The 14849-nt window shown below is 39.8% G+C and overlaps 1 protein-coding gene across 3 annotated transcripts in view; it reads right to left on the reverse strand.

Annotated features, from left to right (window-relative positions):
• LOC117415536 (synapsin-3-like) overlaps nucleotides 1-14849 on the reverse strand; it is a 203774-nt gene that overhangs the window by 40170 nt on the left and 148755 nt on the right. For all 3 annotated transcript variants that reach the window (XM_034026029.3, XM_034026030.3, XM_059026849.1), the window contains exon 7: nucleotides 4781-4843. In XM_034026029.3, the coding sequence (XP_033881920.1) occupies nucleotides 4781-4843 (63 nt within the window). The remainder of the gene's footprint in view (nucleotides 1-4780; nucleotides 4844-14849) is intronic.

The following is a 14849-nucleotide window of genomic DNA, read 5'->3' on the forward strand; positions in this document are numbered from 1 at the left end:
TTGCTACAAAATATTTTTCCTATAATGATTTGTTTTCGAGAAATTTCTAGAAATTATAAATTTCCATTGGGGTATATAAACTTTTGACTCCCTACCCGGGCAGCGCTCAGCCAATTGTGCGCCGCCCCCTAGGAACTCTCGGTCACGGTCAGCTGTGACATAGCCTGGATTCGAACCTGCGATCTCCAGGCTATAGGGCACATCCTGCGAGGAGCGCCTTTACTGGATGCGCCACTCGGGAGCCCCTATTATTATTAATTTCTTAGCCGACGCCCTTATCCAGGGCGACTTACAATTGTTACAAAATATCATATTTTTTACATACAATTACCCATTTATACAGTTGGGTTTTTACTGGAGCAATCTAGATAAAATACCTTGCTCAAGGGTACAGCAGCAGTGTCCCTCACCTGGGACTGAACCCACAACCCTCCGGTCAAGAGTCCACAGCCCTAACCACTACTCCATACTGCTGCCCTCCACGCTGTGTGTTGCTGTTAATGCCCCATCACACATCCAATCATAACCATATATTAAATTCCTAAAATGCTGTCGCTTACAAAAGTTTAGCACAGTAAATGTACATTGTCATTTTTTTCCCCCATGCTTTGCCAGTGATTTTACTATGCATTTATCATAGTTTACCATGGCTTGTCATGCTATGACTATCGTTTACAATACTTCTCTTTTACAATGCTTTCCTGTGCTTGACCATGCTTTCACTATATTCTATCGCACTTTGCTCAGCTTTTACTATGGGACGCTTTTCCAAGGGGTAGGTAATAGTAGTGGGTAGGTTAATAAAATGTCTGTTTGTTCACTGCGCTGTTTCAACGTTTATTTGCACTCTATTCTAGTCTAGGTTTCTAGGTCCAGTTTGTTTTTCTATTTCATAAAAACAATTAAGTAAAACAAAAAGAGTGTGGCTTGCTTACACATTTTTTTCATGCAATCAAATGCTCCAAATCAAACTAGATAGTTCTCAAACACCTTTGTGTTTTTTTTTTTTTTATATAACCATTGCTAAGCGACTGTTGCTTTCAGTTTCAGTTTCACTCTAAAATGTGTTTCAAGGTGGTTTCTTTAGTTTGTTTATCTGTGCACTCTATTTCGCTGAGTGCTTGTTGGCTTTCCAGTTTGTTTACATCTGACGGTAGTTTTAGCTGCAGACGTCCCATTTGGAGCCTTCTTTTTGCCGCAGTGCTTACAAAGGTACCGGAAATGTTCCTGTCAGGACAACTGAGCAAGTCAGCACCTGCGTTTATAAGTTAAACTTATAAAAGGGAATAGAAGTAATTTGCAAGTTTTGCTGTTTCTGAAGCAAACAGAACATTGAAGGGATTTCAAGTCTATTTGGTTTCCAAATGTTGTTCTTGTTTAATACTGATCTACTGAAGAAAACAAAGTGAGATGGGAGTGCTGCTTGACATGCTTATCCCAAACGCAGAACTCTGAATTAATAATGAAGTTATGTACTGTATACTAGTGTTGCTGTGCAAAAACAAATAACACAAGAAAAAAAACAAAAACATGGGACAATACATGTCTACTTACAGCACCACAGAGTGATTGCTATAATGTTCCTATGGACTCCTGAGTTTTACAGTCTTTATTGATCAGTGGGTATATCACTACTTGCTGATAATTAGACTGCAGGTGTCCCCTGTAGATAATAACACTGTGGATGCCCAGTAGTCTGAAGTCAGCTTTTCAATAGTAATACCTGCTACTGCCAGTACATGAACAAGTAGTAAGAAATTACCCCAGAGAAATCTACGAAACAGACCCGCTTGTCACGTGGAGTATGTCAACAAGGTTTATAACAAATAAAATACACCAGAACTGTACCTACAGCACGTCTGTAAATCCATCTCAGGAGCAGCTAGGGCTCTCGTGATTTTTGTTTCACAAGAAACCCTCAAAGGAATTATTATGTACACTTGGGTGTATTCGCAATATCACAGGCTATTTTATAAAATGTATTTCATATGAAAAAGGACAGTATACATTGAAACCAGATTTTTAAATCCCAAAGCACCCAGCCACTGTGCTTTTGTGTTTATTTTATTTTATTTTATTTTATCAAAGGCTAAAAGCAGCAAGCTTCCTTTTCTCATGAGGTTTCCCTCAAAACGACCGCAATTAAAAACCACAAATATGAACTTTGATTTGTTCTGGAACTTTGTTTAGGACTTTCCATCTCTCCCACACCCTTCCCTGTAGACACCAGACAGAATGTTTGGCTCATTGTGTACTAAAGTCATTCCAGAATCTTCGTGCTGGTGTTGTGTAATAGCATTAACATTGTGGAGGGCAGCACTGGGGTGAAACAGGCAGGCCGATCCTCCCTGCAATCTCAATGAAGGGTACTATGAATCTGAGGTACAATAGAATTAAACCTGTAAGAACACTGAGAGTTCGAGTCAATGTTCTGCTCGTGTAAATGTAAATCAATATCTAGGTGCCTTGCACACCAAAGCAGGAGTATGTAGCACGGTCTGTCAGGGCGACTAAATCTGACCATTGATTATTTATAACATGTATAGGCACCCCCCATTGGCTTCTGAGTAATAGGAAGTGTTGTGTAGTGCCTGTCGGTAAGATGGGAGTGAAAACGGCTCTATAACTGCAGATCAGCCTGGCTCTTTTGCATAGCAGTTAATAGCAAGCTACGTTACATACCCCCACAGCAGATAAAAAATGAACACAGTTCTAACAATCGACAGACATTGTCGTACTTGGATAAGATAAGCACCAGTCAGTTTGATCTGCTTCACTGTGATGTAGTGTCAGTTTCAATGCTTGATAACTGCTTTTACGCAGTAATGTTATTTAAGAAAAAATAATCCCAATTTTTTTATTTATGTTTTCCCCCATACAAAAAGAGGTCAGATTGCCTTTCAGGCAATGTGAAAACATCGGAACAGATAAGATGGCAATAAGACCCGAAAGGAATTCCTGACATTCCTATGAGCCGTAAGCAGTGAGAGGAGCACTCTGAAGCTGCGTCTGTCTGCATCTCGCTCCTGGATCTCCCACACCCTTTCACAGCAGCCTCAACCAGGCTTCTAGAAAGAATGGTGACTCATGCATATTCCAATGCAGTAGTGCAGAATAAGGCACGAACAGCGCTTGTATCAAGGGACTCTATATATAACCAGACGCTCGCCTACTCGCACCAGCTATCAAAGTCTGTCCATCCATTATTGTGACAAACTGAATAAATACATTAAGCATGTCATTTTCATAACAATTTGTGTGAGTCTATTTCAGTTAACAATGCATACTGCAAGGCACCTATATATTTACTTTCAATAAAGTGTGTGTGTGTGTGTGTGTGTGTGTGTGTGTGTGTATATATATATATATATATATCACTGCAGTCACATCGATAACAAAATAATTTAAACAAATGTTTTTAAAAGAGCAAGCAAATTAAGATACAAGAAGAAAAACATGTACTGACATAAACCTCACAAAGTCGTATTTCACCAGCTATCTGAAAAAGACCTGGACACCTTTCGAATTTCACCTTGTCAGAAAAAAAAATAAAAAAACGGGGATGACTTTACCAAGTTGTCTCCAAAGCATAGCAGCATAACCCATGTAGATAGAACTATGAGTGCAGCAATTTCAACAGCAATGCGTCACAGTTTACACAAACAAAACCAAACAAAAGCAGCTTGAGAAAGACTATAAGAAACATAGAATTATATATATATATATATATATATATATATATATATATATATATATATATATACAGTATATATATATATATATATATATATATATATATATATATATATATATATATATATATATATATATATATGGGTCGGAATATGTTACGTCTCTCGTTAGTTTTGAGCTAGCAATGCCAACTTGAGACATATTATTGTGTGGTAATATATTTCTGACCTATATATTATTCTCTCTCTCGTAGTCATATGTGCAACTATTCAGCAACAATCATGAAGGATCTCTATGACTTCACAAGGGGCATGATAAGGGTTGCACCCGGCTGGTCCCTCAACACAGTGACTGCAATGACCAACGTATCCATGTCCATGTCCGGGTGTTCCTAGAAAGGCAACATTTGCAGAAAACCACAAATCAAGTTGTGATGGATCAAGCCTGCAGAGTTGTGCATGGTTTTGTGACAAGCAATAGACAAGTGTTAGAGTGACCCAAATCACACAAACCTGCAACATTGGACAAACTATGCACCCTTTGCAGCAGCTCCCTAGTTTTTGTCCAGTCAGTTTAGAAGCCAGATAATTATACAGCAGCTTATTATTACCCCTTGAAAAATAATTTTGACTGAGATATGGTTTTATTTACTTCAGTCCGTTTAAGTAATGCAGAGCAGCAGTGAAGACGTTAACTAGTAGTAAATGTATTCTTTGTAACGCCACAGAAAAATTAAATCATTTGTATAAAAGATGAAGACACAGACAGTGCTTTCTTAAAAAAGTTGATTTCAAGTGACTGGGTTTGTTAAGTTTTTGGACCAGGAGCATTTTTTCCAAAAGGAATTACAGACTTCTAATGTTTATAAACTAGGTATAAACAATGTCTTCTGTTGATTGGAGTGCTGATAACTGTAGCTAAAATGTTTATAGCTCGTTTTCAGACAGTAGATTTGTTAAATTCTATTCCAAAGGACTGGAGCAAACTTGATACAGTATCTTGGTCAAAAGCTTGAAAAAAACGCACATGGTCAGGTCTCCAGAGGTGAAGTGCATGAGAAGCTATACAATAATGAAACCTGGCTTACCTTGCCCATACCGGCGTGAGCGTGACCAAGCTTAACCACTACAGGAAAGGTCGTCGCTGTGAGCTGAAATTAAAGACAACAACAGGTCAACTCTTTAAAAGACACATGGGTCCCACAAATAAAACAATGACAACTTTCTTATTTTTGCAATGAAGTGCACGAAACAGGGTTTCAAATGGCTTTCAAGTCACTTTTCCCAATGAATTCAAAATTCTGCCGCTCGTCTTCCATTCTCCCAACCTCGCCACTCTCACGCTACCCCTCTGCTTCGCACCCTCCACTGCCTACCTCTGCTCGCATTCAATTCAAGACCCTTGTACTTGCCTACCGCTCTATGCTCCTCCTCTACTGGCCGACTAGTCATGCCTTCCCTCCACTCTCCAGCCTCCTTCTCCTACCTAGCCCCTCTGTGGTGAAACCAGCTACCGGAGAAGTTCAGGACTGCTCTGTCTCTCACTGCCTTCCGCTGCCTCCTCAAGACTGCGCTTGTAGATCTCTTGATCTGCCCCTACTATGCACTGGACTTGCCTGACCTCAGCACCATGTCACTGTACCCTCAGCTAATGCACTATCCTTGCACTATTGCACTACTAATATGTCATTGCAGATATTACTTGTTGTAATCCTAACTTGTTGCATCCTAGTTCATATTGTGTTTCAGTCATGTTATTTGCACTTATTGTAAACGACACTGTATTTAAATATTAATCTTGCACTGTAACCCTTTACTGCTCTGTAACACCTGCAAGTCGCCTTGGATAAAGGCATCTGCTAAATAAATGAATAATAATAATGACATCTATTAAAACACAGCGAAGTCCATCTTAGCTTCAGAAAGGCTTTCCTCCAGACTCCGGTAGATCTTTTACAAGTCAATATAAATGGCTGTCATATATATTTTCAGGAGACACTTTAGGCTTTATTTTCAAAAAGTTTAATCCAGTCCTTAATTAACAACTATTTTTTTAAAGAAGAAAAACACATTCAGTCACATGGTAACACAATGAAAAACAAACAAGAGTGCTTAAGATTTCCTTCAATTATAATACTTGATTGTTTTGTTCTTGTTTTGTAATATTACATCATTTTTTTTACACAGGACTTAAAGGGTACATAAAGACCTTTTTATTTTATTGTGTTACATGTTCCCATGTGTTGTTACAACTGATTACGTAAGGTGTGTGTATTGTTTTTTTTTTTTTTTTGACCACTTCTTTAAACTTTTAAACTGCATTCCCTGCCTCAAGATGGCTTCACATGTACCCGCAAGGACCTCTCAGGACTACATTTCCCATTATCCTCCTGCTCACATATGTAACTGAGATGGATTTACCAGTGAGCAGGAGTAGAATGTAGTTCAGAGAGGTCCATGCGGGTACATGTGATGCCATCTTGAGACAGGGAATGTAAAAAAGAAAAAATTAAAACAATACACACACCTTACGTAGACAGTTGTAGCAACACATGGGAACATGTAACACAATAAAATAAAAAGGTCCTTATGTACCCTTTAATTGAAGACTACTGTAAACACTTTCAAAATGTTCCCCTTTGTATTTTTCCATAGCATAGCACAGCATGGTGTGATAACAGTGAATTAAAATGATGTCTATAATAAAAGATACTGTACACCTCCTGACATAGCTGTGAAATCTAAATTAGTAACAGTACCTTTCTAAAAGTTTCTCACAGTATTTTTGCAGTTTTCCCATGCTTTTTTTTACCACAGGTTACCCTGGTTTGCCATGTTTATTAATATGCTTACAATGCTTTCCTATGTTTTACCATGCTTTCACTGTGCTTTATTACACTTTGCTATGCTTGTATAAGGGTAACATGAAAAGGGAGATTGTCATGGCTTATATTACCTGTATGAACATGTTTTACAAACAGACATGCCTCCATATATCTTACATGCTGATTACTCTCAATAACAAATCATGGGATTGGCCGAACCAAGTTTCATCATAATTGATGAAGTACCTCTCTGAACATAAGAACATAAGAACATAAGAAAGTTTACAAACGAGAGGAGGCCATTTGGCCCATCTTGCTCGTTTGGTTGTTAGTAGCTTATTGATCCCAGACTCTCATCAAGCAGCTTCTTGAAGGATCCCAAGGTGTCAGCTTCAACAACATTACTGGGGAGTTGGTTCTGTGTAAAAAAGTGCCTCCTATTTTCTGTTCTGAATGCACCTTTATCTAATCTCCATTTGTGACCCCTGGTCCTTGTTTCTTTTTTCAGGTCGAAAAAGTCCCCTGGGTTGACATGGTCTATACCTTTTAGGATTTTGAATGTTTGAATCAGATCGCCGCGTAGTCTTCTTTGTTCAAGACTGAATAGATTCAATTCTTTTAGCCTGTCTGCATACGAAATGCCTTTTAAACCCGGGATAATTCTGGTTGCTCTTCTTTGCAATCTTTCTAGAGCAGCAATATCCTTTTTGTAACGAGGTGACTAGAACTGAACACAATATTCTAGATGAGGTCTTACTAATGCATTATAAAGTTTTAACATTACTTCCCTTGATTTAAATTCAACACTTCTCACAATATATCCGAGCATCTTGTTGGCCTTTTTTATAGCTTCCCCACATTGTCTAGATGAAGACATTTCTGAGTCAACATAAACTCCTAGGTCTTTTTCATAGTTCCCTTCTTCAATTTCAGTATCTCCCATATGATATTTATAATGCACATTTTTATTTCCTGCATGCAATACTTTACACTTGTCTCTATTAAATTTCATTTGCCATGTGTCTGCCCAGTTCTGAATGCTGTCTAGATCATTTTGAATGACCTTTGCTGCTGCAACAGTTTGCTTACTATAACAGAATCTAAATCATTAATGTAGATCTGTATCTCTGGATGTATTTCAAAGCATAAGTGTGAAATATGAACTGACAGCCAGACATATACCCACAGATTCTGATGCTTATAATAGCTTGGGCCCCAGAATGCACTTTCTAAGTCTGATCATAACTGCATATCAATAGATACTACATAATGTACAGACAGACAAGCAGACAGATAGACAGACAGTCTGCATATACTCTCAGTGCTAAGGAATGTCCTTTTTATGTTTAATCATAACTGCACATCTCTAGATAGATGGCCAGACAAACAGGCAGTCTCCATCTACTCCCAGATTATCATAACTAAATAACGTGTACTAAAGAGGGCCATCAGCCACTTTCATTACGTCAATACTGTATCTCAGTCGCCCTGAGTGAGGGTAATAAAACTATTGTAAACCACTGGAAACAAGCAAGCCAGTACTGTAGTTCAAGGACTCAAAAGGCGTCTCTAAGCTAGTCTCTAACATTGGACTTGAATTTGGCCCTGTACAGCTTACTGGCCGTTTCTCTCCCACATTACTGAAATACCACACTGTCTGTAGCAGGGCAAGTCCTGTTGGAGTCAAGGTCCCCAGCACAGATCTGATGACGGACCCCATGAATATTCTCTTTGTGCCACATGAGATCTCCAGGCATTTCATAAATCAGACTCTGGGTTTCCCAGCTCTGAAATAAAGTAGGGCAATTTGTTGAAACTTCTATATCAGGTAGGAAATGAGGTGAGATGTTAATAATTAGAGCAGCAGGGGCTGGGTGGCAGATTGCCATTGGCCGGGGGCGCCAGCTGTTCAGCAGGCTGGTTGTGACAGACAGACAGTTGGAGGCAGCGTGGCGGCAGACACATGGGTCACTACTCGGGTAACACAGGGGTTCACAGGCAGGCCTGGACGTTTCCACACCAAGAGACGTACGCACCCGCACACACACATACATATGAACACACAGACACACATACACGCACACACACACATACACACAGACACACACACATACACGCACGTACACACATACATATATGGAAGCCCACCTGGGCCAAAAACGTGTTATTTAGTACACATTTCAAATATTTTGTACATGTTCTAATTTGACTTTATTACGTGCTGTAATTCTAATTATTTCACATACTAATTAGGCCAATCAGATCACTGAAAATGAAATGAGAACCAATTAATTTATTTTCATGTCTGAAATTAAAAAGATGTTATCCCGAAGGTGATTGGCAACTCTTGTAATTACGCTGCATGACTGTAAAATGATCGGCCCCTACGTAGAAAATGTGTTTACATTTATTTAGAATGTGTAGTATTTTATGTATTTTGATTGGTCCAAATCAATACGTGTACTAAATATTTGAAACGCGTACTAAATAACGAATTTTTGACCCGGATAGCCTTCCATATACATATATACTCGCACTCACACACACCCACATACATACGTACGCACACACACACACTGTCAAACACTGAGTCACACACACACACACACAAACACACCGACACACACACAGTCAAACACTGAGTCACACACACACACACACACAAACACTGAGACACACACACACACACACAGTCAAACACACACATAAACACACAGTCAAACACTGAGATAAACAGTCAAACATTGAGACACACACACAGTCAAACACTGAGACAAACAGTCAAACATTGAGACACACACACAGAGTCAAACATTGACACACACACAGTCAAACACTGAGACACACATACAGTCAAACACTGACACACACACAGTCATACACTGAGACACACACAAACACACAGTCATACACACAGACACACACACACACAGTCATACACTGAGACACACACACACATAGTCAAACACTGATACACACACACACACAGTCAAACATTGAGACACACACACAGAGTCAAACATTGAGATACACACACAGTCCAACATTGAGACACACACACAGTCAAACACTGAGACACATACACACACACACACAGTTATACACACATACACACACGCACAAACACATACATACACATACTTACGGAGGCACACACCATACTGTCAGCAATGGGACTAAGACACCTGTTGCATAGCAGTTTGATCCATTCCTGGTTTTACTGTAAGTTTAATAAGACACACCTGAGCTTATTACCTATAAACTGTGACTCATCAAGTTCGTAGTAAAAGCTGGAATGGGTGAAACTGTTATGCAATAGTTTTTTTTTTCCATCCCTGTACTGTACCTTACTGGTGTAAAAGTTTATGTGACATACAAGACTGGCATAACGTCACTTGAGGTATATCCACACAAGCCGTGGTTTATCTAGCTGAACTTGGGTTCCAACACAAAACTATTAACATAAATTGACCACAGGGAGTGCTGTTGAATTCTGGAAACTTTTCAAACCTAGCCGAAAAACCCTGGAAGAACCGAAAAACGAATTTGAAACCAACATGCAAGAGGAAGGACAGGATCTGCTTCAAGATCAAGATGGATCTCCCTGCCCAAACGCTTGGCTCACACTGCCAGTATTTGTTTGTCCGTTCGTGTGTTCGTTTGTTTTAAAAGATTTGCCAGACTGAGGCAGCGCAGCAGAACACAAGCTGTTAGGATACACTCAGTGGCACCAATTATGAAGATAAACACAGACAGCTGGCATTGAGGAAATGCATTGGCTACAGTTTAGGTAAAAAGACTTGAGGCCAGGAGACAACTTACTGTTAATAATAACTCAAAGAGGCCCTAGAGACGAAGGAGACGTTTGTTCGCACTTCAATATAATACAATGAATGCCCATGACTTACTTTGAGATAACTGCATGTAAAAGTTAATATTTTCTGCTTTGTTAAATAAAATCATTTGAATTGACTGCGGTGGAGATTCCACCAGGTACTGAAGTGAGAATCTAATTATCTCTCACGAAGACAGCAAGGTTACTGCAGGCCACCACAATACTAAGCAAATAAAAAATAAACCATTTTTAATAACACAAACAATGTCTTGTCCGAGTTTGTTTATCTTCAGCAGTAGGGAGGAGATGGTAGCCAAGGGATTCGGGGCATTGTCCATTGTCTTCTGTTGAATATCAGCGGTGGGATCTTTCCACACTGGTTGTCTGTGGCAAAAGGAATGGTCCAGAAAACAAAAGAAAGGATCTATTGCTCAATGATGTCAAATGCTTTTCTGTGCTGCATCACCGCCCCACCTACTGAAGTTCCCAAGACAGGAAAGCAGACTGCAGACACAGGAAAAACCCACCAAGACTTCCTCCTCTTTTGATCCTCCAGACCACGATTCCAATCAGCGCTCCCAAACAAACACATTTCATATCGGATGCTACAAGTGGCGGAGAATGTACTAAGAAACAAAAAGCAAAATTAGGTAAATGTAATTCTGGCCAAAAGCTGTCAGGACTTCTTCCCCTCCTTCCCCTCCTCCCCCCCCCCCCCCCCTCCGTGCACGAAAGCCTCTCCAGTAGAACAGCTCAGCTTATGAGACTGAGAACAGTGTGCACTGCCCTCCTTCATCCCCTCATGCTGGGTATTATATGCACTGCCCTCCTCCATATTATTACACAGCAAGCTTACATTCGAGAGCAGATGTCAATAAGGACAAAGGCCATCCCTGCAGTTGTCCACTTGAGTAGACCAAGAGCCTGGCCCATAGGGACAGTTGTAGCGCGATGAGGAGAAGCAGTCCCTGCCAGTTTTGCCACCCTAATACACAGCCGAAGTGACACTCCCTCCAGAATCCCCAGTGAAGACCGGCAAAATACAGTTTATCTGCTAACACACATGACTACTAAACTGACAGTCCATTACATTCTAAACAAATCCAAAAAACAAATAGCCAAGCAGCCTTCAGAAGTATACTGGAAGTTAGGAACAAGCATATGCAATACTGACACTGGTCACAGCACTTTTACTACTGCACTGCAATTACCTTTTCAATCCTCTACTTTGGAATTATTCATATTTTTTATTAGTAAATTATTTGCTGTTTGGGAGTTAATTTTGTAGTAAGGTGAACTCCCCAGTTGTTCCTAGAATGAATGGAAACAGTAGGGTGTCCAGGGATGGAAATAAGACTCCCATTACACAGCACACCTGAACTTATTGCATATACACTAGGGCTAATCAAGCTCATAGTAAAACCTGGAATAGGTGAAATTGCTATGCAATAGGAGTCTCATTTCCACCCCTGGAGTCTAGCCCAAGTGAGATTCTGCTAGCTTATCTAAAGCCCGGGGTTAAATGTTTTTTATATCAGTTCCACTCTCCAGACCAAACTCTGCTGCCACAGTTTTCATTTGGGGAAGAAAGAAAGAAGATGGTTTCAAGACAGTAGAACTCAGACTACACAGACTCGAATCAGACTATACAAACAGCAGCTCCAAAATCTACCAGGAAAAGCCAAGTTATTTATGTGAAAAAGTACTATTTGAACACTTTAAAACATTCAAAATAACGTCTGATGTCTGAACTATTAGAAAAGGAATGTTAGGTATATCCAACATCTGGGGCTGGGAGCTGGAAGCTGGAAACACCAATTACCTTGGCTGACTGTTAAACACGCCATGGAAAAGAGCAATTATACACCACTTCAGAAGCTCTTCCAGGAAAGTGCACCGATTCTCAGCCAGTGCTGCGGTTACACTGCACTGCGGCTGTGTTCTCCAGGGATACTGTGTTACCACAGCCACATGGGCAACACATGCCAGGGGCTGTGAGACACCTTCTCAGGGGCCTCTCTGCTGGGAATTACTAATGTGTCTTTACATCAAGCTTAATGAGAACTTCCTCAATTGCTCGAAGGCAGGTCTAAAGGTTGCCCCAGCTTCAGTGTCATTATTAAAATCCAGCACATGTATAGAACCTTCACTCCAAAAAAAAAACAACTCTTATAGAAGGATTTAAGCAGCCGTTAAAAACAGAGCGTTTTCAGGAAACCAGAATTAAGGTTCAGGAAATTTGGTCTTTTAATAACACACAGTCAATTATTATTTCCATTTTTTGTATTTGATGTATTAATGGTTTTGCTATTTTCTGAAAACTGGAAAAATCAATAAACTGAAAGTGTTTTTCAATAGCAAGCTCTTGACAATCCTGCTCGGTTTTCTACCTCTATTATTATTATTATTTAAGAACATAAGAAAGTTTACAAACGAGATGAGGCCATTTGGCCCATTTTGCTATTTTGGTTGTTAGAAGCTTATTGATCCCAGAATCTCATCAAGCAGCTTCCTGAAGGATCCCAGGGTGACAACAACATTACAGAGGAGTTGGTTCCAGACCCTCACAATTCTCTGTGTAAAAAAGTGCCCTCTGTTTTCTGTTCTGAATGCCCCTTTATCTAATCTCCATTTGTGACCCCTGGTCCTTGTTTCTTTTTTCAGGTCGAAAAAGTCCCCTGGGTCGACATTGTTTATTTAGCAGATGCCTTTATCCAAGGTGACTTACAGAGACTAGGGTGTGTGAACGATGCATCAGGTGCAGAGTCACTTACAACAATGTCTCACTCTAAATACTGAGCGTAAGGAGGTTAAATGACTTACTCAGGGTCACACAGTGAGTCAGTGGCTGAGCCGGGATTTGAACCGGGAACCTCCTAGCAACAAGCCCCTTTTGTTTAACCACTGGACCACACAGCCTCCTAACAGACATCTCATGGAAACAAAGAGAGGACTCTGCATGAATAATTTCAAGATTGAGGATGGATGCATACTAAACAAAGCACTATATGAACATTCATACTTTTTATGTAACAATTATAATATATCAAAGATAGAGTATGTTTAAATATAAATAATATAGCTGAACTCAGATCAAACCTGGTTTGCAGTGTTTATTAATATGTTTGCCATAGCTCCATATTGTTTATGATGCTTTCCTATGCTTGACCAGCCTTTCATTATGCTTTATTGCACTTTGCTATGCTTTTGCTGTGGGAAGATTGTATATGGGTAAGATGAAAAAGTAGACCATCTATTAACTGTATGAACATGTTTTACAAACATGCTGATACTCTCAATAACAAATCATGGGACTGGCCGAACCAAGTGTCATCATAATTAGGGATTCTGATTTTCGGTTTTAACCCGATAAAACACCCCGATACAAAAAAAATGAAATAGGTGGATAGCCAATAATCACTGGAAAACACTGGAAAAACTGTGGAAATGGTTAATCAATTCATGTTGACTTTACCCTATTCCCATTAAAAAATAAAACCTACTACAAAAATAATAATAAATACATTTCCCAGTGCTGCTGGCCAATGTCCCGCCTTCCTGACTTGCATCTATCATTGATTCATTCTCAATACTTTAAACCCGCCCCAACTACTGAATGACAGCACATTCCTACATTTCTATTGGAGACTCCACTTGCGAGATTTAAAACGAGATTACAATCAAGATAGAGGCTTGTTAGCGGGATTTCAAGATGTATTACAGTTAAGATACGGAGGATTTAAAACAGAATTGTGGCAAAATGTACAAAAATGCCTACACACAAAAACCCCAGAAGAATGTGCCAGTGACCATAGGGACTTCGTTGTGGAAGACAGCAATGGAAAGAAGGTACAACTGAAGTGTGCAAGTACTGTCGAGTTACTATTATACATATTTTGACAGAAAAAAAAAAACGCTCAAGCATTTTGGAAAGTAACCGAAAACACTAATTTCATACAATTTACAGTACCTTGAATTTACATCCAAGGTACTGTAAATTCCCCATAAATATTCACTCAGGAGCATTGCATACGAAACAGTTATCCAATGCTATATCTAGCAAAGACAGTAGCAGTGGCACATTAAGAAGCAGTTTTGGACAGGATCACCTCAGAGCCATTTATATTAGGAAAAGCCACATAAATACTAGAGCTGCACGGACCGATTATTCGAATCAAGTTCTCCACAGGTGAGGGTCATTGGAGCTGATCGGGCTAATTTACCATTCAGAGTGAAGAAACCAGCTGCTAGGATTTGTGTGGATTGCTGTTCTCCAAAGAGTCTGAGAAAAACAGCACTCATCACAAACCCAAGCAGCTGTTTCTCCACTTGTAATGGTAAATGAACCCAAGCAACACCAGTGACTCTCACCTGATTGTTAGCACCTGATTTCTGTCGAGAACTCAGTCCGAATAATCGGTTTGTGAAGCACTTAAAAATAGACCATCTCCGGGGCTCCCGAGTGGCGCATCCAGTAAAGGCGCTCCTCGCAGGATG

This window comes from Acipenser ruthenus, chromosome 7 (assembly GCF_902713425.1).
Source record: "Acipenser ruthenus chromosome 7, fAciRut3.2 maternal haplotype, whole genome shotgun sequence".
NCBI classification, from domain to species: domain Eukaryota; kingdom Metazoa; phylum Chordata; class Actinopteri; order Acipenseriformes; family Acipenseridae; genus Acipenser; species Acipenser ruthenus.